Source organism: Hesperophylax consimilis, chromosome 17 (genome assembly GCF_061612785.1).
Source record: "Hesperophylax consimilis isolate HC1 chromosome 17, BYU_Hcon_1.0, whole genome shotgun sequence".
Classification (NCBI taxonomy): Eukaryota; Metazoa; Arthropoda; class Insecta; order Trichoptera; family Limnephilidae; genus Hesperophylax; species Hesperophylax consimilis.
Genome location: NC_142852.1, coordinates 33,724,156 through 33,748,766, shown reverse-complemented (window position 1 = coordinate 33,748,766; position 24,611 = coordinate 33,724,156). Strand labels below are relative to the sequence as shown.

At 38.0% G+C, this 24,611-nt stretch overlaps 1 protein-coding gene across 2 annotated transcripts; it reads right to left on the bottom strand.

Moving 5' to 3' along the window:
- Positions 1–74: 74 nt before the first annotated feature.
- Positions 75–23,927, bottom strand: LOC149416467 (uncharacterized). Of its 2 annotated transcripts, none has more exons than XM_089641708.1 (11): positions 23,850–23,927; positions 17,654–18,049; positions 16,048–16,170; positions 14,404–14,717; positions 11,714–12,016; positions 10,852–11,037; positions 9,100–9,262; positions 7,018–7,217; positions 4,579–4,713; positions 3,726–3,878; positions 75–1,238 (listed from the first exon to the last, which is right to left on the bottom strand). In XM_089641708.1, exons 2-11 carry the CDS (start codon positions 17,789–17,791, stop codon positions 1,109–1,111), a joined length of 1,845 nt encoding a protein of 614 aa, XP_089497834.1. In that variant the 5' UTR covers positions 17,792–18,049; positions 23,850–23,927; the 3' UTR covers positions 75–1,108. The 2 variants fall into 2 exon arrangements, with proteins under 2 accessions (XP_089497834.1, XP_089497835.1); XM_089641709.1 differs by having other exon boundaries at positions 17,654–17,875; positions 23,850–23,916.
- Between the last annotated feature and the right edge of the window lie 684 nt (positions 23,928–24,611).

Here is a 24,611-nt window from a genome sequence, read left to right as displayed (position 1 = left end):
CGGTCTTCGTGTTTCCTCCTTCCTACAACAACAGGGGTATTTTCAAACCCAAGTTCACACCTTTTTTTTTAAATCTCCCCCACAAAGCATCCCCAAAGATGATATAGACGATATCTGTAGCTGAGCGGTTAAGATTCTTGACATTTTAATTTATATTTCATTTCGCTTGTGATTTAAATAAAATAATACATGATGCATATTCCAATAAGGTGCTCTAAGATACTCTCAGTATCGCCCCGGTGAATTACCATCATTCTTGCTGGAAATGGCTTTAGCTGTGTTTGGTGACCAGATCTGAATAGCCTGGTACATCTCAAACCTTTCTCTTGCACTTTGTAACATAATAATTTAGGGGTTTATTAACATGACACGTTGGACGCCTATGTGACAGTTTTAAATAAAAGAGAATCTAAAGTGTACGGAATGAGGAAGCTTATTTTAAATAAAAAGATCCATATAAAATAAAGAGTGTAATTTATTGTACAACATTATAATTGTTAGCATTTGACTCAAAATCAATAATTACAGATAATCTCAGAGTGTGACTAACCTCTAAGAAAAATTAGTGGTTTGGGGATCTGGTAAAAAGACAGTGAAAGATGCATGTAGTACGTGTCACAGCCTTTATTGCGAGTCAGTGAGTTGCGCAGTTGCGAGATGACTGGGACCAATGAGGATGATGACACCTACTGTAGACGGCGAAACGGTGGTCAATGCGCGTGTCAGTGAGTTGACGCCGCGTTGGCAGAGACCGGACTCGTGGATGTGTTCACCACTGGTGAAGACGTTGAATCAAGGACATATTTTGTTAGCGCATAGTCGACTGACTGAGTATCTTCCCGCTGACGCTTCTCTAAGATGCCAATACGATTCAAGTTACACCTAAATACGTTCCCGAACATTCTATTTGCTATGGCTACAAACATTGCCACCCGTAACGCTGAGCAACGGCCGAAATGTTCTATGACGGCCTAGGTACTTTAGCATTTGGCACTGTGTACTAAGTGGTACTTGACACCGTCCGACTGGAGTAGTGCTGTACCACTACAACAAAATTAATCTATAGCTTTAAAAAACTTCCCAATAATAAAAAATAAACATTTCATTTTCAACTCTTATTGTCTTTAGAAGAAAAAAATTGTTTCGGAAGATTTTGGATGTCCCGGGTTTCCTTTGCACCGTCCACTTTATCCAGAGATATTTTTTCAACTGGAATGGCTCTAGCATCCTTACCGAGGCTGGAAAAAAAATTATACAATATAATATTATAAGTCTATCAATCTTAGTTGACTTCATCACAGTATAGATGCATAACTTACATACAGTGTGTTTTGTTTAGACTTGAAGTCGATTATACAAAATGTATTTTAGAATGCCCAATATTGTTTTATTTCATTGTTATTAAACTATATAATTGTAATCTTCAGGACTAAATTCAAAGAGTAATAAACAATGACAAGGTATGCGCTCTTAGAATATTCGAACACAGTGAACATATAAACTTGCTGTCCCTTTTCCGCTACTGTTTTTCGCTGGTGGAAGTGTATACTATCCGTAATTAGCAGCTAGCAAAGTGTTCTTGTCAAAAACGCGTAGGGGGGGATTCTGTTCACCTGGCAGGCACTTCTGGTGGTCTAGAATGATCAAATTGATAATATCTCGAGCATGGTTGCGCTGTCGATAGCTAAAACTATATTGGCACGAAATAAATAAAAAATCGTTTTACGATGGCAACACGGCGGATCTGTCTGTGGATTAACATTTCTAAAAGTCAAAGGCTATGTAAAAATACAAAAAAAAATTACAATGTCGAATTGAAATACTAACTTGGCAGTCTTTATATATTTGAACAACTTTCGTTTCTCCAAGCCCGAAAGAATTCAATTGGTCGCGTACATGACTTCTTTCAATTCTAAAAGCTTCGTTAGTTCGCCTGCAGTCAGGAATTTTGCATAACGAACAACATTAATCGAAAATATGTGTATATTGACAGTTAACCAAAGCTTGGACGCCGTGCTAAAATTTGTCTATCGGCCATCGGAATATTTCTAATCAATTATTGAGCTTGTTCGCAAATATCGCTAACTGATTATAGATGAGGGGATTTAGTGAATATTGTATTGATACAGGGTTTTAACGATCGGCCACAAGCTTGAATTTGACTGACAACATTTTTTCGTGAATTTTGGGACCGTTTCTGCCAGTGAGGCACTTCTTGAATTCTCGCCGTTTGGGTGTGCGACGACGATTCGATTATGTCACATAATCAAAGTTATTGACTTGCTTTTTAACTTTCCGGCAATCCGTGTCGTTAAGGATGATTGTGCCGCGTGCCATAGTGATAATTTGAGTTTTCAAAATGAGTACTCTCTTTTCGTTTTTAATTTAAAGTGCGCTGAGTGACACCGGGAGTTTTGCTATTCCTTGCTAATCGAAAGCCATTTGCCGCTGGAGATGATCAAGTACTTATTTAATAATCACGCGGATGCGCCCCGAAACTGAGTCGTTCACTCAAATGTCTTATTTGTGGACCCCCTCGATGGAAAAGGCCTCGACGTGTGCCATCTGCACGTTGGCGGCTACCCTCGCTTTAAGGAGCGAGCTCGCATTTGAATGAATCAGCTCAGCGGGATGCTGTGGATGGATCATCCAGGGTCGTGACGTACAAGAGATTTTTCTCCTGCCTTCTGCCCATCCGAGTTGTTCCACGTACTTTCTACATAGATTTTATTAGATTAGCTCAGTTTCACGTCGGGTCCACAGGTTTGACGATTGTTTGATATTTATTTTTGCAAATGCTGATTACTAATACATAATATGTTTTGGTTTAAATATATTATATGATTGCTCCTAGCAAAATCTATTTATTTCAGAACAAAAGATAGAACCTTTTCCCAATAACAGCACAATCTTTGCCCTGCCCCACTCTAACCTGAGCGGGTCTCCGACAGCCCCGGCAATAATTTATACATGACATTTAACACCTCAACGCTTTTACATGTTATAGGTAGATTAAAATAAATATTTACCTAACTGCCGCACTTTTAATAGACTATCCTATCCTCTTCCTATTTTCCTCTTCCTCTCCCCTTCCTCTAACCCAAAATTAATTTTAAGATATTAAAACTTCATTTCCAATGAACTTTAGCATAAGAAACTTCTGTGGCTTGACTTCAGTTAACTTGTATATTTATCATTGTATGTTATGTAAAAGCTGTTTGTTTCTTACAAATAAATAAATTACTACGCAAAACAATTATTTACTTCAAGAGAGATGGTAAAAGATGCATATTATAATTCAATTTTTATTAAATGAAAGTTCAAAATTTTTCTTATAAGACAATTCCATTAACGCCATTTCGGGTTTATGGTAATTATTTCAATAACCGCTGCATTTTTTACACTGAAGCGGACCAATATCCGGCTCGAAGGACCGCAGTGTACCGTGTTCTATTACACAGAAATGGACTGTAAATCAAATCAATAAGGATACGACAGTATGAAGCACATTCAATTGGGTTTGAAAATCACGGGAAATGATAGAAACAGCCTACCTTGAATTCTCAAGAATCCCGGCAGTAGGGCTCTCGAAGAACTTTCCTCAGATAATTTTTGATATGATTTTGATATTTGCAAACAGAACACAAAGCATGTCAATATACGACTCCATAACGCTTTTACAGGTTACAGTTCTTCCAGAAGAAGTAGAGATCAGTTCTGTTCACCTGTACTTCCCCTGTTCCCCGCCACAGCCTTTCTGAAGATGCTTCACGAGATTGGACCTGTAGTTAGCTCTGTAGGAGCAGAACTGACAGGCAAAGCTCTTGCTGTTCTCGTGAGACTTCTTGTGGTTCTTTAGCCGCATGCTGGTGGTACCTCTGAAAGAAGAAAAAATGTAACATGTTAAAAAGTTGACGGCCTCCGGCGAATTCCGGTCTGTTATTTGTTAATTTAAAATAATATACATATAGCATATTTGCGGCACGTTCCAGAGTGGAAGATACTCTCGGTATCGCCCTGGTGTAAGACCACCATTCAGAATTGAAGCGTTGCTTGAAATGGCTTTAGCCGCGTTTGGTGACCAGATATGAATAGTCAGGTACTCCCCACCTTCCTCTTCACATCTCCTTCCCCTCTCCCTACCTTCAGCCAAAAAAGGTTCAGTAAAAATAAATATGTATATAAATGTATAAAAAATGAATGTTTCCTATTCTTTCCTATACCAGTCATCCGATTTAGTTGAAAATTTCAAAGGGTGTTCTTATTAGTGCCAGCAGTGTTTAGAGAGAGATTTGAATGGTAAAAGAAGTCGGGGACGCCCGAGAAAGGCTTTATGCATTATATCTGCACTGGAACGAGACACGGAGTCGACATAATGTCCAGCGTCCAGATGCTGTTATAAAAAATTTTCGACTCTCGACTTTAACGGGTCACGTCTGTCCATGTTTTTTGTTTACTCGTGTACTGTCGTGAATGGCAGATTGACTGAAAGAAGATGACAAGAGATTGACTGACTGAAACAAGATGAGAAGAGATTGACTGACTGAAAGATGAGAGGAGATTGATAGACTGACTGACCTGTAGCTGCATGTGTCGCAGGGAAAGGGCCTCTCCCCCGTGTGGATACGCTCGTGCGCCCGCAGCCGGTTGGCCGTGTAGCAGCGATAGGAGCACGCGGAACACGCATGTCGCGCATCCCCCACGTGTCTGCGCCTGCCCACAAAACATCACATGTTAGTTCAAATATAGTCTCCAAAATATAGAGATAGCAAGCGGACTCATTGGTCACAAGCCAAAAGGAATGCCCACTGCTTCGTGCTGTTGAACAAAGAATGCGAGTGACTTGATTTTGAACTGTTTAGGTTTTGTTTGCCGAGCGCAGGTGTGGCAACCGTAGTTTGTCATAAAATTCCAGGGTTGGCAATCTAACCACTGCATAATGGTTCATAAGTAAATACTGGAGTGTTCTGGAATGTTCAGGAATAGTCTGGAACGTTCGGAAACATCCCCATAATGAACTAAAAACGGGATTACAGGTCGTTTCCTGATAAACTTTTAGTAAATTCATAATCCTGACAATACATTGGTATCTTTAAATAGTACAAAACAAAGTCACTATCCGCGTCTGTCTGTTTGTGTGATTAGTTCATCTAAACTACACAACGGAGTTTAATAGGGTTTTCACTATCATTTAGAGAATTTCTTCCGGAAGGTTTATATATATATATATATAAAACATTTATTTATTTATTAACGGACATCGTCCAAATTACAAAATAATAACACGAATACAGTAAAATGAAAAATACAGGAGTAGACAAAGGTACATGAAAGCAAAGACATAAGGCAGATATAATATAAGAAAATAAAGTGACAAGTGGAATCAAGTCAAGACTACGCCGTGGGTCAGGACCACGGGACACTTATAATATTCCGTCACTTGTTTAGCGACAAAAATCATTCAGACTTATCCCAAAAAAGTTAAGGTTTTGACTTGAGTTGACCAGTCTACACATTCTGGACAATGGTGAATAATATCCATAATTTGTCGAATGATGGTTGAGGAAGAACAGTTCTTTATTTCTGAGTCTTTGAGAGGGGATATTGAAGGGAATGAGTTGCAGTAGAGTAGGTGAATCAATAATACCATTTATAATTTTGAAGAAGCAAATGAAGTCATTTCTTTCTCGACGGACTTCCAAAGGAGAGAGGTTTAGAGTTAGTTCAATTTCATCATATGAGTATTTGCCTTTTTCTAATCCTAGCCTCCTAGCAATCCCTCTTAAGAACCGATGTTGAACAGATTCAATGCGTCGAATGTGGACAGCATAAAAAGGAGACCAGATAACACAAGCATATTCAAGATGGGGCGAACCAAGGAGCAGTAAAGAGTTCTAAGGGTATTTACGTTTTTGAAGTCCGAAGTGATTCTAGTGATGAAACCAAGTAGTTTGAGGGATTTATTAACGATTGAAGTTATGTGATCCCGAAAAGAAAGCTTGCTATCAAGAGAGACACCAAGGTCTTTAACATGGATATTATTATTATGTAACGAGCAGGCAGCATTCTGCTGATGCGCTCATATCTGATTTGACAACAAGTTTGCCAGTAATTGAGTTGTTTTAAGTTTGAACTAAGTCCTTTCTTCTCTCCAAATGTGAATCCAATAGAGCTTTGAATTGATTTATATTTGTTGCTTCGATGACATGTTGTGGGAGTTTGTTCCAAGCATCCACTACTCTATTTGCAAGGAAGTGTTTTCTAGGATTAGATGCAAAAGGCGTTTTGGTAATTGTGTCCACGGAGATTTATATTTTTATTAGTAGTGAAGATTTCTTGGATGCTAGGGCAACTATAATGTCCAGATAAAATGTTGAAAGTCTCGATCAAGTCACCCCTTTCTCTTCTTTCTTGTAAGGTTGGTAATCTTAGTTCCTTGAGTCTATCTTGGTATCGTAGATCTTTCAGAGCTCTTGGTATTTTGTCTCTGTACTCTCTCTAACAGATTTATATCCTTTGCGAAGTAAGGACTCCATATTTGGAAAGCATATTCCAGGAGAGGTCGCACATATGTTTTATATATTTTTAACATCATGTCCGGTGTTAGGTCAAGGAAGGTTTTCTTGATTAGATATGTTAGTGAATTTGCTCTTTTCACAATTCCAGCGATGTGTGGTTCCCATTTCAAGTCCTGTGATATGGTAACTCTTAAGTCTTGTTGTAATGTCACTGCTTTTAGAGGTGTTCCATTAAGTTTGTAGGCAAGTGTGGGGTTAGTTTTTCCAATATGTAGGACAGTGCATTTTTCGGTCTTGAGTTTTAGAAGCCAATCATTTGTCCATTGATATATTTCGTTTAAATCGTTTTGCAGTTGGTTGTATGTAATTATATTTATTGAAAGTAGAGAAAAGTCAAGAAACGCCGGGTACACATCAGCTAGTTCTAAATAACTACAATTACCACACCCCATAATACGGTAGTTAGTTAGTTGCAGGATTAGGTTAGGTTATGCTGTACCGGTGCAGTCTCAGCGCCCCCCGCGAGGAGGAGGTGAAGGGGCACATGTCGCACGTGTGGGGCTTTTCGCCGCTGTGCAGAGACACGTGCGTCCGGAGGGCTATCGCCGTCTTGCCCTTGTAGGGACACAGCTCGCAACAGAACTCGGGGAATGGCGCTGTATTGTGCACGAGCGACGTGTGCTTCTGTAGATTGGATTTCTAAAATTAAAAAAAAAAACATTAACAAAGAATTTTATTATTTAATGAGCAAGCTGTATTCTGGTGATGCATTCATATCTAATTTAATTTAATTAGTCAATCCTTTCTTCTCTCCAAATAAGAATCCAATGGAGGATTAAATAGGTTTATATTAGTAGAATGGATGACATGTAGTAGAAGTTTGTTCCATGCTTCCACTACTCTATTTGCAAGGAAGTGTTTCCTAGGATTGGATGCAAAAGATGTCCACGGAGATGAACATTGTGTTGGTGGTGAAGATTTCTTGAATACCAGGCCAACAATCTCAATCAAGTTATCCCATTCTCTTCTTTGTTTTAACGTAAGCGTGTTAGCATTTCGGTTCTGTCAAGTAAGGGGCCGTTCAAGTATTATGTAAGCACTATAGGGGGACAGGGGGGTCTTTGCTTTGCTTATTTTTGATGACATGGGGGGGTGGGGGGGTCGAGATAGTGATTACGTCAGCACTGCTCAGCAGTAGTTATTTTTTTTTTACACATTGGCAACCCACACATTGTCTATGTTTGAAAACCGAATACATATTCGGGGATTCCCACAAATAATTAATACGTTTAGGTACACGCTTGGAAGAGAATGGGGGAATTACCGCGCGCTACTCACTTGTCTAAATTTCTTCCATCAATCTTTTGTTTCGTTTCAGTACGATTGACGATTTGACGTGTTGTAAGCAAATCAAAGCAAGTTAATATTTGTGTTACCGTTGATCCTCTTTCGCTTATGAATCAATAAAAAGACAGAATACATTAACAGAAAAATGCATATAGGTACCAATTTTTACGTAAGCATGGGAGGGGGGGGGGGGGGTAAGAGCTTTGCTTACTTTTGGTGACAAGGGGGAAGAGGGGGTAAATAATTGTAAAAAATCTGCTTACGTAATACTTGAACGGCCCCTAACTGGCATATAATCAGAGATGTGCTTTATTTCAAATAAATCCATTTCAAATGGAAATGCAAAATGCAAAATGGGTATTTTCCATTTTGCATTTTAAATGCTTTTCTAAAAACCATTTTACATTTTGCATTTTAAATGCTTTTCTCAATGCATTTTCCATTTTAAATGCTTTTTGCAACATTCTTCCTACTATCTCCACTCATCTGTTTTTCATAAGCCTCAAATATCAGTCGTTCCTCAGCCTCGCTATGAGAGATAATTTAGATTTGTCAAGTGGCAATTGAGTGATACCATTACAAAAAATACTGATTCAAATACTGAACATGGGGCCATGACGCTATAATATTAAATGTTAGATAGCAGTTTCTATGTTTTTACGTTGGCAACATTATTCCCGCGCAAATTTTTTGTAGTGTCATAATCTAGTCGTGGTGTTTTTGGATTTACCATCATGTAATATGTTTGTTCTACATTGATGTCCATTATTAAATGACAAAATTGTTTAAAAATTCTATAATTATTTTGATTTTTTGACCTGAGAAACCATTTTGCATTTTTAATGCATTTTGAAAATAGGTATTTTGCATTTTCAAATGGAAAAGTTTTGACCCATTTCCATTTTGCATTTCAAATGGTTTTGGGTACCCATTTTGCACATCTCTGCATATAATGATATAATAACAGAACTTGAATAGGATATTCACAGAACAAAATTGTTCATATTCATTAAAACAATCCGTTCTAAAACTAGCTCCCTCTAAGACATATGTAAATATTCAAGAGGAATTCAGAAATTGAGTTCACACAAACTCATTCTGACTCTGTCGGACAGCTGACTGTCATGGTCAGGTCATGCTCGGCGAGCCAATCTGTCTATCGCAGGAATACACGGACGGATCCGTGAGTGAATTTTGCGCATTAGCAACAAGAAAAGCATAATTCCATAATAACCTGAGTGAAACGCATTCCGCAGTGTTCGCACACCTGCGGCCGGTCTCCCGTGTGCGTCAGGACATGCATTTTGAGTTGGTAAGAGCCGAAGAACGCCTTGGCGCACAGCGGGCACACGTGAGTGCGCACTTTGTCGTGCGTGCGCATTATGTGGTGCGCGAGGCTGGAAACAACATCAAGTTATTATTATTTTATCTGGTAAGCCAAAGCAGGACAAAAGACATGATTTTTTTTATAAATTCCTCCGTCTAAATATTTTCAATTGAGTTTCTCAAAACTAAATTGCTTTAATATTATTCTCGTGATGATAAAAGCACACTTTTGAAAGGAATGTATTAATCACTCGAGCGACAGCTGCCCAAATTCGGGTAACACAGCGATTGCTCTTGAGTGATAACTACCCAAATTTGGGTAATACCACTACTGTTATTGAGCGATAACTACCCAAATTCGGGTAATACTGCTAATGTTATGAGCGATAACTACCCAAATTCGGGTAAAACTGCCAATGTTGTGAGCGATAACTACCCAAATTCGGGTAACACTGCTAATGTTATGAGCGATATCTACCCAAATTTGGGTAGCAAGATACTTTTATGAAATAAAATCAACTTATTTTGAACCTCCCGCTAATATGTTCAGTCCCTAGCTTGATTAACCCCTCAGGCCTATGGCATATTGACCGTTATATTTCTTAAAGACATTGTCAGGAAGCTTGAAAAAACCTATTCTTAAACTATTTATATAAAGGTTCTGGCCGCAATTTAAGAAAAAAACTTTTTTCTAATTATTTTTATATGAAATGACAAAAAATTAAGGTGACAGAAATGTTTATAATACATTTGTCTAATAGGTGACAGTAATGTTTATAAAATAGGGTTTTCCAATAAGAGGTGTTATTTTGAATAGCCCGCTATTTCGGTAGATGTTACTTTTGAAGCTGTCATTTTTTGACATTTGACAAGTAGAATCTACGCCATTAATAAAAATGGAACGATACACGCTTCAACAACGCATTGAAATTATTAAAATTCACTTGAGTGAATCAAATGCAAATCATCTTGAGTGATGAGGCCCATTTCCACCTCGGTGGCTTCGTCAACAAGCAAAATCGTCGCATCTGGGGCTCGGAAAACCCAAGAGTTATTGTTTAAAAGCCTCTCTATCCTCAACGTGCGACTGTTTGGTACGGTTTATGGTCCGGCGGAGTCATTGGACCTTACTTTTTCGAAAATGAGGCTGGAGCAACAGTTACGGTGAATGGATTGCGCTATCGAGAGATGATTAATGATTTTTTATGGCCGGAATTGGATGGTATTGATCTGGACAACGTTTACTTTCAACAAGACGGCGCTACGTGCCACACAAGCAACGAAACCATTGATCTTTTACGGGAAAAGTTTCGTTGAATATCAAAATAACACCTCTTATTGGAAAACCCTGTACATTGTCTAATAGGTGAGAGTAATGTTTATAATAAATTTGTCTGGTAAATTAATTGTTTTTATTTGTTATCAGTAATTTTAGATCAGCGTTTAAACGAAAAACCTAAAGTGAGCCATTTAAAAAAAAATTATGTGTTCATTCAAAATATTCATTTTATTTTTAATAACAATAATAATAATAATAACCTTTCAAAAACAGATACGAAATATTCCATTTATTTTAATTATTGCAAAAGAATACACGGAATATGCCAGAGGCCTGAGGTTTTAAGCAATGAAAAAATAATAACGGTCCGATAGTGCTTACTTAATTTTCAGTTTGCATGTGAAGGTACAGCGATCACAGTGGAAGGGGCGCTCTTCGCTGTGCTGCGTTGACGCGTGCGTGCGCAGGATGCCGACAGTGCTGGCGCGGTACGGGCAGTGCGCGCACTGGTGCGCGGGCTCCCCGTGGATCACCTGGTGCTTCATCAGCTTCGCCACCATGGAGCATCTGAACATAAGCAGTCATTTTGTTAAAAAAAGAGAGTGAGAGAGAAAAATCTCATTTCAAATCGTAACCGCACATTTCTGCACAGAGTTGGGGTTTTTTTCCAAGTATTTTGGGGCTCCAGACCAAAGGTGGCTGCAAAACTCAACAGTGGGGAGCGCTTGCGATTTGTACAGGGTCAGCATTTGCGTACTATCTGCAGGCCCTGTACACTACGCCCACTCGACACGATATAATAAAGTTACTAAATAATTAAAACGAACACGAAATAAACGACACATGCAGGAAATTGATTATTTTAGGAACACTTGATTGAGATTTCAATGTACACACAATAATGTCTAAGGGCGGGTTGTTTCAGAGAATTTGAACAATTCATCAAAGTTTTGTTTTTATTTCAATTCAACAGAACTTGAAAATTAACGTTGAAATTTGGTGAATTGTTCAAATTCTGTCAAATAACAGTAATTGCACAAGTACTTATTTGTTTATTTTTTACATGAAGGCAAAGCTTAATGCTAAATCACTATTTTGATTAATCTTTATAACGAATTGGTGTACATTATGAAAACCAAAAAATATGCTTGTAATAGATAAATTGAAGGTTTTCCTATCGTTTCGCTTGAGTAGAATACAAATAAAAAAATAAATTAACATGGAAACTTGTAACAATACTCACTTATAATCGCACTGATCACAACGAATATATTTCTCTCCTTTGTGGCCAATGATATGCGACTTTATGTCTTTGAATTCTTTGCTTTTGTATCCACATTCTGCACATCTAAAGTAGGAACTTGTGTCTATGTCCGGTTCTAATATTATTGTCTCTGGTTCTACTGCCAAATTTAGCTTCTGATGACCATAGAGAAAAGTTTGCAACTGTTTTTCGGTGGTAATGGACACGTCGTGCAATTTCCCCAAGTGTTTTGAAATCATTTTGAAATTTTGGAATAATGCTCCACATTTTGTACATTCATATCTGAAAAAGAAGGATTAATAGATATTAATTTTTTAGGTTAAGCGTATATATGTTTTTTTAATATAGCACTTTCTCTGCCTCTGGGCCTTTGTAAGCATAGTGAGTAAGATTAAGAAAGGGATGCATCGATGGTTTTGGCATGTAGAGCGAATGAATAAATAAAGGAATTTAAGGAGAATATATGACGCGGTAAGTCGGGGATGCCTTACATTGCTAACGCTGGCTAAACCTTATGCGACACATCAAAATAATGTACTACGGAATTGTATATCTTAAAAAAGGCTTACAGAATAGTTTGCGAAGGTATATGTCTATCTCTAAAAGGGATCCAAATGATAATCTAGTCTCCTTCAACGGAAGCAATCTTCCGAACAGGCCTTCCATTGATATGCTTGGTATAACTATAAGTGACCAGCTCAGGTACGGGGGCTCCATCGAAGCCAGAGTAAAGTTGGCCTCTCAGAAGCTGGGCGTACTGTACAGGGCCCGCAGATACTTTAATAGTACACAACTGCTGACCCTGTACAAATCGCAAGTGCGCCCTACTGTCGAATTTGGCAGCCATCTCTGGTCCGGAGCCCCTAAATACCTGAAAAAACCCTTGACTCTGTGCAAAAACGGGCGGTCCGTTTGATAGATTCCCCAATCTTAACAAGCGGACTGCAATCTTTAGAGCACAGGCGTCAGGTAGGTATGCTGTCCTTGTTCTATCGGTATTACAATGGAAGATGCTCTGAGGAACTAGCGTCATTGATCCCTTCGGCACCGGTGCGTAGTCGGGATACACGCCAAACGCGCGCCCAACATTTGTACACGGTTGACATTTGTCACATGAGAACGGGTCGCTTCTACGATTCGTTCTTAAGTTCAACAGCTCGGCTGTGGAACGAACTGCCAGCCTCTGTGTTTCCTCCCTCCTACAACATGGGACTCTTCAAGACCCATGTTCACTCCTTCCTCTCCACAAAAAGACCCTCCACACAGCATCCCCAAAGATGACATAGGCCCTGAGAGAAATTATTTTCTTCAGGGCCTCCTGTGTGGAGTTAATATAAATAAAAAAAATCTCTTAACACACTTCGGCCGGTAAAGGTAGTTCTACCCGTTCGGTCGATTGATGCTTAACGGCGAGAAGGATAGTTCTACCTTTTGCGCCGGCCTCATTTCAATGGCAGAAAAGACGGAATTATTTAATGTTTTTATAAGAATATTATATACTAATCACTTTGTAAAGGTCCCAACTATATGTACATAATTATCGAATCGTAATGCAAGTCTGTTTTTTATATTTATTTTCGTACCTTTCGTTTACATCGGTATTTCAACAAAAGGATTGTATATTATTTGTTATTGAAATAATTCAATTCCTGGAATGAGGGTTTTTATGACCGTGAAACCCGATTCGAATCTCTTTCTCCGTTCCGCCCACTCAACTCCTATGTGCAAGCGAACGAGAGACGTCGGGCGTATTTAAAGAAAGCCGGTATGAGCAAATACCGATAGGCGAACCGTAATAAACATTTTACAAGGTTAATTGAGTTGCATTTCAAATAATATTCGATTTTAGTTTAGTAATTTTATAGCTTGGGCTTGAGTTACTATGTAGAAATTTTTATTAAAATATTTTCACTATCTTCAAAGATATAGCGATTTAAAACAAATTAAAGAAATTCGCGCAGGACCTTTATTTTCGCCTGGACTCAGGGTAGTGCTAGTGAAAAAAATACCCGGCATACCCGATAAAGCGTATTTTGGAATTTCTAATAGATAATTATCTATTACAAAGCAGTAGATAATTGGACTATTGGTTTTAGTAGTAGTTCAACTGTCAAAAAGTGTTACTTCTACGGTTTGCGTGTGTCGTATTTTTGTTAATTATTATAAAAATGGTGAGTTTTGAAGATTTGCCGCACATACAAGCGATCGAAGACATGGAACAGGCCGAATATTTAACTGAAAGGCCACCAAGAAATTTTTTTTCAAGAAATGATGTATTTAGTCTGAGTAATGAACTGTTCATAAAAAATTTTCGACTATCTAAACAATTGATGCTCAAATTAATTGATCTATTGTCGCGTACTTCTTCAACGAACAACAAAGTGAATTGAAAATTGACAGTCGTAAACAGATGTATATAGAAAAATGTATGAAATCTAAGGAGTTAAATACAAGGGTTACCATATAAAAAAATAAAATTGGTACATTTTTATGTTGGTATTAATATCGGTTGTTTTACATTATCTACAACGGTCGAAAATACGCATTTATCGAAACAGTAGATAATTTATCGTGCGCGATCCTCGCATGCGAGCAATTGTCTACTGAAATGAAAATTGGGTCCCAGGTACAAGTCAGCAAGTTATTTATATTTTTTTAAATGGACTCACATCGTTTTGTATCCATCTTTATTACCAGCATTACCGACGCCGCATGATTTCAGCGCTTCTTTCTTTATCTTTTTCCGTTTTTTCTTCTTTGTTTTTTTTGCCGACCTCTTCTCCTTTCCATGTCCGAAACTGACTTCATTTTCATCTGAATGTGACACTGATTCTTCTTTAATAAATTCATCTGCAATGAAGCAGTCATCTTCTAAATTCACTTCGAATTTTATCTCGGATGACGAAAATTCACTTTTCAGTTTACTCTCTGGCAAATTTTTGAGAGATTGCAAACCCCTTGTATCTGCTTCTTTCTCACAAACCTAGAAAATAAAGTTTTCATATACAGGGTGTAACAGCACATACTCAAAGGATTTAAATAGCAACTTTAAAAATCTTTCAATCACACGTCGCCACTGATCACGTGATACACGCTCTGTCTCGTTTGTTACGGTACTGCTGGAACGAATTCGGTGTGGCAGTGTACTGCAAACTGAAAAAAATCACGTTGACGAATGTTGGCAGACGGCATCTACCGAATTACTGCCAAATCAACTCGGAACTTTGCTACATTGCTGCTGCAACGAGTTCAGTGTGGCAGTGTACTGCGAACTGAAAAAAATTACGTTGACGAATGTTGGCGGACGGCATCTGCAGAATTACTGCCGAATGAACTCGGAACTCCTGTTATAAGACCCATCCCCTCCCATGACCCTCGCCGCGTAACGCACGCTCGCCATTCTTGGCACGTTTTGCATGGACAGGTAGGGAATTCACCCCAGTTAAACGGAATGGTGTCTCAGATAATAAGCAAATTAATATTAGTTTGTTTATTTGGTTTCTTTGTCGGGTTTTGGCCCAAATAACCGACTGTTCCAATTTGTCTCGGAACCGTGACTTAGATACAGAGATGTGCAAAATGGGTACCCAAAACCATTTGAAATGCAAAATGGAAATGGGTCAAAACTTTTCCATTTGAAAATGCAAAATGGGTTTTAGAAAAGCATTTCAAATGCAAAATGCAAAATACCTATTTTCAAAATGCATTGAAAATGCAAAATGGTTTCTCAGGTCAAACAATTAAAATAATTATAGGATTTTAAACATTTTTTTCATTTAATAATGGACATCAATGTAGAACAAACATATTACATGATGGTAAATCCAAAAACACCTCAACTACAGATTATGAAACCACAAAAAATTTGCGCGGGACTAATGTTGCCAACGTAAAAACATAGAAACTGCTATCTATCATTTAATATTACAGCGTCATGGCCCCATGTTCAGTATTTGAATCAGTATTTTTTGTAATGGTATCACTCAATTGCCAGGGCTCCTACCAGGGAGCAACTTGACAAATGTAAATTATCTCTCATAGCGAGGTTGAGGACCGACTGATATTTGGGGCTTATGAAAAAAAATGAGTGTAAATAGTAGGAAGAATGTTGCAAAAAAAGCATTTAAAATGGAAAATGCATTGAGAAAAGCATTTAAAATGCAAAATGCAAAATGGTTTTTAGAAAAGCATTTAAAATGCAAAATGGAAAATACCCATTTTGCATTTTGCATTTCCATTTGAAATGGATTTATTTGAAATAAAGCACATCTCTGCTTAGATAAATAAATAAATCTCAGTCAGCATCACTCTACCTTGGTCCGACTTCTGAGCAGTTCATTGGATTTCTCGCACTTGACTTTAAAGTTGTAAGCTCGAAGCACTTCCAGAGAGCACTCCCCACAGATCTGCTCCGAAAACCCATCGGCTATGTTCACCTGCAACCAAAAAAACAACAAGAATTTATTAAATTATTTATCAAACTCGTCAGGATAATTTGTTCGGTTTTATGTACCGACAGCTACCGTCCGTAGAGTCCATTTGTTCACTTTTCGGAACGGCTCAAATGGTATCATAGAAATTGTTGTGTCCCCTTACTATTATAGTTTTTTTTTTAAAGAGCGGAGATGGTTAACGTAGCGTTCCCGTGAGCACTTAGGCCATAGGCCCATTGTGCTATATCCCATTTTACCTCATTCCTTTAACAGTAACCCAGTTCCTTTGATAAAGTTCACCGGGCTTGTCATTGGGTATGTGGCTATATCTTCTGGTTCCATCGCGTCATAGTTGTGCGATTTGTGCGCCCTACTGTCGAATTTGGCAGCCATCTCTGGTCCGGAGCCCCTAAATACCTGAAAAAAACCCTAGACTCTGTGCAAAAACGGGCGATCCGTTTGATAGATTCCCCAATCTTAACAAACGGACTGCAATCTTTAGAGCACAGGCGTCAGGTAGGTATGCTGTCCTTGTTCTATCGGTATTACAATGGAAGATGCTCTGAGGAACTAGCGTCATTGATCCCTTCGGCACCGGTGCGTAGTCGGGATACACGCCAAACGCGCGCCCAACATTTGTACACGGTTGACATTTGTCACATGAGAACGGGTCGCTTCTACGATTCGTTCTTAAGTTCAACAGCTCGGCTGTGGAACGAACTGCCGGCCTCTGTGTTTCCTCCCTCCTACAACATGGGACTCTTCAAGACCCATGTTCACTCCTTCCTCTCCACAAGACCCCCCACACAGCATCCCCAAAGATGACATAGGCCCTGAGGGAAATTATTTTCTTCAGGGCCTCCTGTGTGGAGTTAATATAAAAAAAAAATAGTTAGAAATATGAACTAAACAGTGTTGAAAGAAAAAACAAACTTCATTCAAATATAGAAGTTCTCCACGAAACCAAAAGTTCCGATCACAATTTACGAAACTTTCCGAATTTTTTATTAATTATTTTTATAAGAAGCATCTTTACGAAATGTAACTGTCAATATGTCAGAGGCCTGAAGGGTTAACGCCCTTTTTGGGGGCTTTTTCATAGGCATAGTAAAAATTGTACAGTACTAGCTGACGTGTACCCGTGACGTGTGACGGGGACTTATAAATGATAACAAATTTTTATAAGCATCAATTAGTCGCCTGAAATATCCATACAAATTGAAAATATCTCCCCAGTAAAAATAAATGCCACCGACGGGAATGTCCGGTCAGGTGCTCTGAATCACTGAGCTACGTCAGCTTATTTCCAACCCGCCAAATAATTCAATATGTACAAGTACGTCAATCGATAATTACTGCTTATTATTTTTTTTTCACCTGTAAACAACCAAATTTATTTTTGTAGGAAAGGCTTTGTTAAAATTAGATAAATAATTAATAAATAAATAAATTTATGTAAAAGCCCAATGGGCGTTTAAGTAAATACCTTCATATTGCAAAAACTTGTCAGCATATTGCAGATTGTTGTGGATCCATCCATTTTAGTTGTAAATATTGGCAGCAAATCAACAGAACTTAACAGACAAGTTCTACACGTCAGATCGCTCGTTCTCTCGGCTTCCATCGTTAAATTAATCAATTCCTCTGTCTCCTATCGAAGCTTGGCTGTCATCGAGACGAAGCTTACCCTGTAGACCGCAGCACGGAACTGCACTAACATATACAATTAGGGAGGCGGATATAAAACAAAACCTCTGCCATCAGTCAAGTGACAAGCTACGATTGATGACTTGGCGGGGGTGGCTTAGTTCGTGGGGTGTCTTGGCGAGATTCTCTCAACCCAGTGGGAGGGATGAATTCAAACATTCGTCATTCCTGTACACTGTGTAACGGTAAAAAATTATGCAAATTTAAATTGCCAAAGTAGTGCCCGATTATTGTTTTGTTGAAAGTTTTTCGGTTGGCTCCCCTGCGGTCGGTTGTACGGAGCGGGCGAGATAACGCGGGTAGAAAAGACCGGTGACAATACGGGGGGAAAACGAACGGACGCGCGTTTTTTTTGGAGGACGATTCCGCTGCGCTGAATTGGCTTGACTATTTTTTATTAATTGAAACTTAGACTAGTTGAGACGAGTTCCAAACGCGCCATTTGGGCGATTGAGTGTGTACGTTGCGTTTTGCCAGACAAATTTATATCAAAAAATGAAAAAGGGCACGCGGATACCATCAACCGATCCTTCGGAGAATGAAGGATACAGACTATCCGTGTAAACTAACCAAACATAAAAGTTTTGACTCCTGCGCGAGATCAGCCTGTTGTTTGTTCGAGTGTTGTTGTTCGGTGAGATTAAAATATACAATCAGTTATTTGGATTATAAAAAAGTTTTATTTGTGAGTGTTTTTGAAGTGTAATTCCTTGGAGACTGCACTGGATTGCCCAGCATGCTGACGGGGTGACACAGAGATGAGTCATCATTGTCCCCGTGTAGCCTGCCAAACGTTCAATGGATGCTGGTTAATTGAGGATGGCCTCGCGCACTCCTTCCCACGAATCTCTACCTAGAGCTAACTCATTCGGATTTCGCGGAGACCTGTTGTCCTGCTCACCGCTGGCGGACTCTCCAGACACCCTCAGACAGGACAACATGATCAAGGTTCTTCAATGCTTTCACACATTCTGTCCTCCTTGCCTTAGCCCCATCATAGCCCTGGTGATTGACAAAGGTCCATGCTCATCAGACATGACAACTCTTCCCAGATCTCCTTAAAAAAAATACCCTTCACACAACATCCCGAAAGATGACATATGATATAGGTTCAGAGGGAAATTACTTTCTTCAAGGCCTCCTGTGTTGAGTAATGTAAAAGAAAAATCTATCCTAGATTTTGATGGCATCTTTATCCTCTATGTTTTAATATATTTTTTAAGGTCATTTTTAATGTGAACTTACTACAAAAACGACTATGACATCCCGTGAGAATGTACGTTTGTACGCTGAAGCGAGACGTTGCAGATCAGCAACATCATCAGCTGTAGTCAGACTGATGGAACCTAAGCGCAAGACAAATACTAAGTTTGGTGATCGCGCTTTCGGAGTATCTGGGCCGAAGGCTTGGAATAAACTCCCTCCGGAACTAAGATCCATAACAAGTCAAACAGAATTCAGGTCTAAACTAAAAACTTATCTTTTTAATCTGTCATACCCTTAAATTAAATATACCATTACTGAGAGAAAGTCCAATTATATCCAATTTTCCAATTCTGTCCTAAATCCTGTATCTAAATTTCGCTAATAAACAATTAGTTAACGTTAATTAAGTGTTAATCTCAAGTGACCTACCAGGTAAGTATTGTACTGTATATTATCTCCATAAATAGTTAGTAATAACATAGATTATTGTAGAAAACCCTTGAGGTGATTTTGCACAAAAACAGCGCAATACAAATTATTATTATTATCTCGTTATGTATAAGATCTGTAACACTTCAATTAAGGGCAAATTTAAAATAATCAATTTATAAGCTATTCATAGATGGCGCTAATTCTATTATTTTAAGAAAAATTACTTTTGCAAGTTATGCTTTAAAATACTAAATTCCCGAGCTAATTTGTTCGGTTTCGGGAACAGCTCTCATAGAAATCGTTATGTCCCCTTACTGTCATAGTTAAAAATATGAACTAAGCAGTGTTAGAAAGAGAAAACACCAAGCTTTATTTTCAAATATAAAAGTAAAACTTTGTCAATTTTTTATTAATTACTTTTATATGAAACGACAAAATAGTGAGGTGGTAGTAATAGTACGAGAGCCCACGACCAAAACCATGTCTCATAGCAATACGGCAAAAACCCTATAAAATCGTTAGAATACAAGTATGATTCTGAACCCGACTAGGTGTGTAGTAACGGTCGAAAGTGTAGCAACTGCGTGAGAGGCCATTTCTGCTGTGTCAAAAAAAAAAGACAGTCGGTATTATAGCAATACGTCTGATAGTGAAAATGTACATAGATTTTATAATTGTATTACGAAAAAGTTTGTTTTCAGACATTTTGCGCGTAGCATATAGCCTGAGCGCATTTTTGAAAATGTCAACAAATTTAGCCGACCTGTTTCATAGCAATACGGATAATTTTTTTTTTCAACTTTTCGTATTGCTGCCATGATTACCAAAAACCTGTTTTCAGACACTTTAAGTGTAGCATATACTCCCAAAAACGAAAATAACGTTTCGGAGTCGCCTGGCCGACGCCTCTATTAAATGTTTTTTTAAATTTATATTAATATTATTATTGAATATTTTGTAACTTTGAATAAACCGTTTTTTTTTCAACTTCATCCCAGTTTCCTTTTGTGCGATTTATTTCAGTCCTTCAACTTCAATGTTACGGTTTCGGGTAAATTCTTTGTTAATTATCATCTAATAAATTCAGGGTCGCAACCATAGACATATGAATATTAGTAGACCTGCCCTAAGTGATTAAAAGCGTATTATCCCCACTCCCCATACCGGTTCCATTGGAACCGGCTGGGCTGGCGTATGGCCTCAAGTGAAATTTGAAAACGTGACGTCATCATTCTTGTGCGAACTATGGTCGAGGCATCATCGGTTCATTTTACGAAATAACACGGCAAAATGTTGACTTGTGCTATGAAAACTTGTAAAAATAGATGTGAAAAAGAGAATAAACCCAATTGTCGTATTACATTCCATATATAAGCATTATTTTACTTTATTTTAAGCATATTCACATCGTATAATATAGATCAGTTTTAGAAACATATTATACTATCATATCGAGAAACGTCTGGACGCGAAACACAAAGCTGGTTGGTTGCTGGGAAGTAAATTATGAACATTTATAAAAGTGTCTTAACTAAATACTTAAACGAAATATTCGACTCTGAAAATACAACCGAATTTTTTTGCCGAATTTGGACTTCGCAAATTTGTTCATAACGTGGCGAGTAATTTGCGCTCCCATGTAAAAATGTCTATTCATTCCAAAGCAGATTTTACTTTTAAGAAGTAAATGGTGATATTATAATGCGAGATGCCTATTTACTGTCAGATTGATTTATTGACGAATCACAGTCAGCCTTACGCCCTTCGTTCTTCAACAGTTGATTTTACCCCTCGCCATTATCTTCTCCTCTATTAATTCCTATGTCTGTGGTCGCAACGTATTCATTGGTTTGTAACAGAAAATTCAAGATGCCTCAATACGATTTTTAAATGATATCTGAGTATCGAAAAGTTGTCTGATAGAGAAGGTGCTACACTTAATTTGTCTGATATAATTTTTTTGCACACGTGGACAACTTATTTTATCATGTCCAACAATTTTCAGACATATTGCTATGATACCGATCGGTAAAATTTGTTAACATTTTCAAAACGGTCTCAAAATTTAATGCGTTCACATTTCCGTCTGAAAATTGTTTTGTTCGCATCAAATAACCAAAATTTACTAATAAAAAAGATTTTCAGACGTATTGCTATGAGACATTTTTTTTGTCTCATTTTTAATATTTTTAAGTGATTTTACGGGTTTGCGCTACATCACTAACGTCTGAAAAATATGTTTCCCGTATCTCAGAACTATCATTCAACTACAGTCTGCAAATCAGACATATTGCTATGATGCAGTTCGGTAAAATTCTTTGACAATTTTGAAAATTCCGTCCGATCAAACGCTACGCGGAAAATGTCTGATATTGGTATTTTCGAGTTCAGGATAATCGTATCTATCGATTTGATGCGGTTTTGGCCGTATTGCTATGAGACAAAAATTTTGGTCGTGGGCTCTCGTACTATAATGTTTATAATACATTTGTTTTTAGCATTTTTAAAACGTTTTAAAATTTGATTTAAAAAATAATGTGTCTATTTCAAATAATAAAATATTAAAGAGGATTTTATCACATTTAAAAAACAATTTTGTTGAGGAATATAATTTCACTAAGGGCCTACGACATCTTTGGGGATTTCTGTTTTTTTTTTTGTTTTTATAATAACTCCACACAGGAGGCCCTGAAGAAAATAATTTCCCTCATGTCATCTTTGGGGATGCTGTGTGGAGGGCCTTTTTGTGGAGAGGAAGGAGTGAACATGGGTCTTGAAGGGTCCCATGTTGTAGGAGGGAGGAAACACAGAGGCCGGCAGTTCGTTCCACAGCCGAGCTGTTGAACTTAAGAACGAATCGTAGAAGCGACCCGTTCTCATGTGACAAATGTCAACCGTGTACAAATGTTGGGCGCGCGTTTGGCGTGTATCCCGACTACGCACCGGTGCCGAAGGGATCAATGACGCTAGTTCCTCAGAGCATCTTCCATTGTAATACCGATAGAACAAGGACAGCATACCTACCTGACGCCTGTGCTCTAAAGATTGCAGTCCGTTTGTTAAGATTGGGGAATCTATCAAACGGACCGCCCGTTTCTGCACAGAGTCAAGGGTTTTTTTCAGGTATTTAGGGGCTCCGGACCAGAGATGGCTGCCAAATTCGACAGTAGGGCGCACTTGCGATTTGTACAGGGTCAGCAGTTGTGTACTATTAAAGTATCTGCGGGCCCTGTACAGTACGCCCAGCTTCTGAGAGGCCAGCTTTACTCTGGCTTCGATGGAGCCCCCGAACCTGAGCTGGTCACTTATAGTTACACCAAGCATATCAATGGAAGGCCTGTTCGGAAGATTGCTTCCGTTGAAGGAGACTAGATTATCATTTGGATCCCTTTTAGACGTAACATGGATGCTGCGCAACTGTGTGGAGGGTCTTTTTGAGGAGAGGAAGAAGTGAATGTGGGTCTTGAAGAGGCCGGTAAATTATTCTGTTGAACTCGAGTACAGGTAATAAAATTGTCAACCAATGACAAATGTGAACTGCGTACTAATGTTGTTTTCTCGCTATGCACTAGTTCCGAAGGGATCGATGATGCTACTTGCTCGGAGCATCTTCCATTGAAATACCGGTAGAACAAGGACATAATTCCCACCTGATGTGAGTGTTCTAAGCGCACAGACAGACGCGGATAGCGATTTTGTTTTATACTATTACTAGCTGACGTTGCTGGGGGTTATCTAAACAAGATAGACATTCAATCGCGGACTTTTCAAGATATAAAATTCCGTAGATCATTATTTTGATGTATTTCATAAGGTTTAGCCAGTGTTAGCAATGAAAGCGCCCAAAATATTTTTTTTACGACTTGTTTACAAAACATCGACTTTTCTCTAGTTTCTATAAGTATAATACGCATGTATTATATATGTAAACCTTCCGGAAGAAATTGTCTAAATGATGGTGAAAATTATATCAAAATCCATTGCGTAGTTTAGAAGAACTAAGTGCACAAACAGACAGACGCGGATATTGACTTTATTTTATACTATTTAGAGAAGAGATAAGTGTTTTGTGTGTATTTACGAATGAAAAGAAAATTTACAAGATCTGTTTTGTGTTTATGAATGATTTTTGCATCTCTCAAAAGCGCAAGAAGGAATTTTTTCACAAAAAAATAGCCGGTGACAGCTTGTCTGACGAACGAACTTATATGCAATCTGTGCAATACCAAACGCAGTAAATCTCATGTACGTCCACGTTGTTTCAGTAACCTAATTTTAATTCAAGATGAAGACGGTTGTTATGTATCCATGGATACAAACATAAATAAACCACTCACGATACAAGCAATGCAATCAAGCAAACGGCGTTTACGAAAAACTGAAACGTCAAAGAAATAAATAAACACTTCACTGACTGAGAGACAGATGAGCCAGGGTTGCCAGTGCATATGTTCTAAAACCCGAGAGATGATCAAATTCCCCACAAGTTCCTTTACCTCCAAAATGAAACTAAATTCTTTTGAAATTAGCGTTTATTTTTTATTATCTAATATTACTAATAATTTGAAGATATTCTTAATAAATTGACATGTTCCGACATCATTCGTATTTTACTAAAAGTTTATTAGGAATCCTATCAATTGATTCGTTAAGGGCCTGCCATTTCGCTCTAGTATTAAAATGTCTAGAAGTCATAACTAAAAAAATTACAAATTGATTTATAAGTCCTTGATTTGTTTGAAACATCACCCCTTTCCTTGTAATCCAAAATATAAATATGCATTTGTTAATAGTGTAAAAAGCTTGTTGGATGGTCTGTGGTACGTTTTAAAATATTAAATTCTGTACAATATCTTATAAAGTTCCTTTCTTAATCTTACTCATTACGCCTTGAATACTTTGGGAATCTCCACATAATCACAAGATCATTTATGGTTTCACCACATATGCACCTCAGATATCTTATTTCTACAGGTAATAGTTTATTTTTATGCTTTCTCTCAGTTCCATGCAGAAGTATTTTCTCGGTAGGGAAAAAATTGTTACTTCTTCAAATTTTGCAAATTCACTTTGTGGCACTATTTTATTAATGAAATAAT

Excerpts from the sequence above, each read along its gene's own strand:
- LOC149416467 (XM_089641708.1), bottom strand. The coding sequence starts at position 17,791 with ATGGAAGCCGAGAGAACGAGCGATCTGACGTGTAGAACTTGTCTGTTA. Across the intron at positions 9,263-10,851 it reads ACATGCAAACTGAAAATTAA|CCTCGCGCACCACATAATGC; the intron begins GTAAGCACTATC and ends TGTTGTTTCCAG. Across the intron at positions 7,218-9,099 it reads GCGGAATGCGTTTCACTCAG|AAATCCAATCTACAGAAGCA; the intron begins GTTATTATGGAA and ends TTTTAATTTTAG.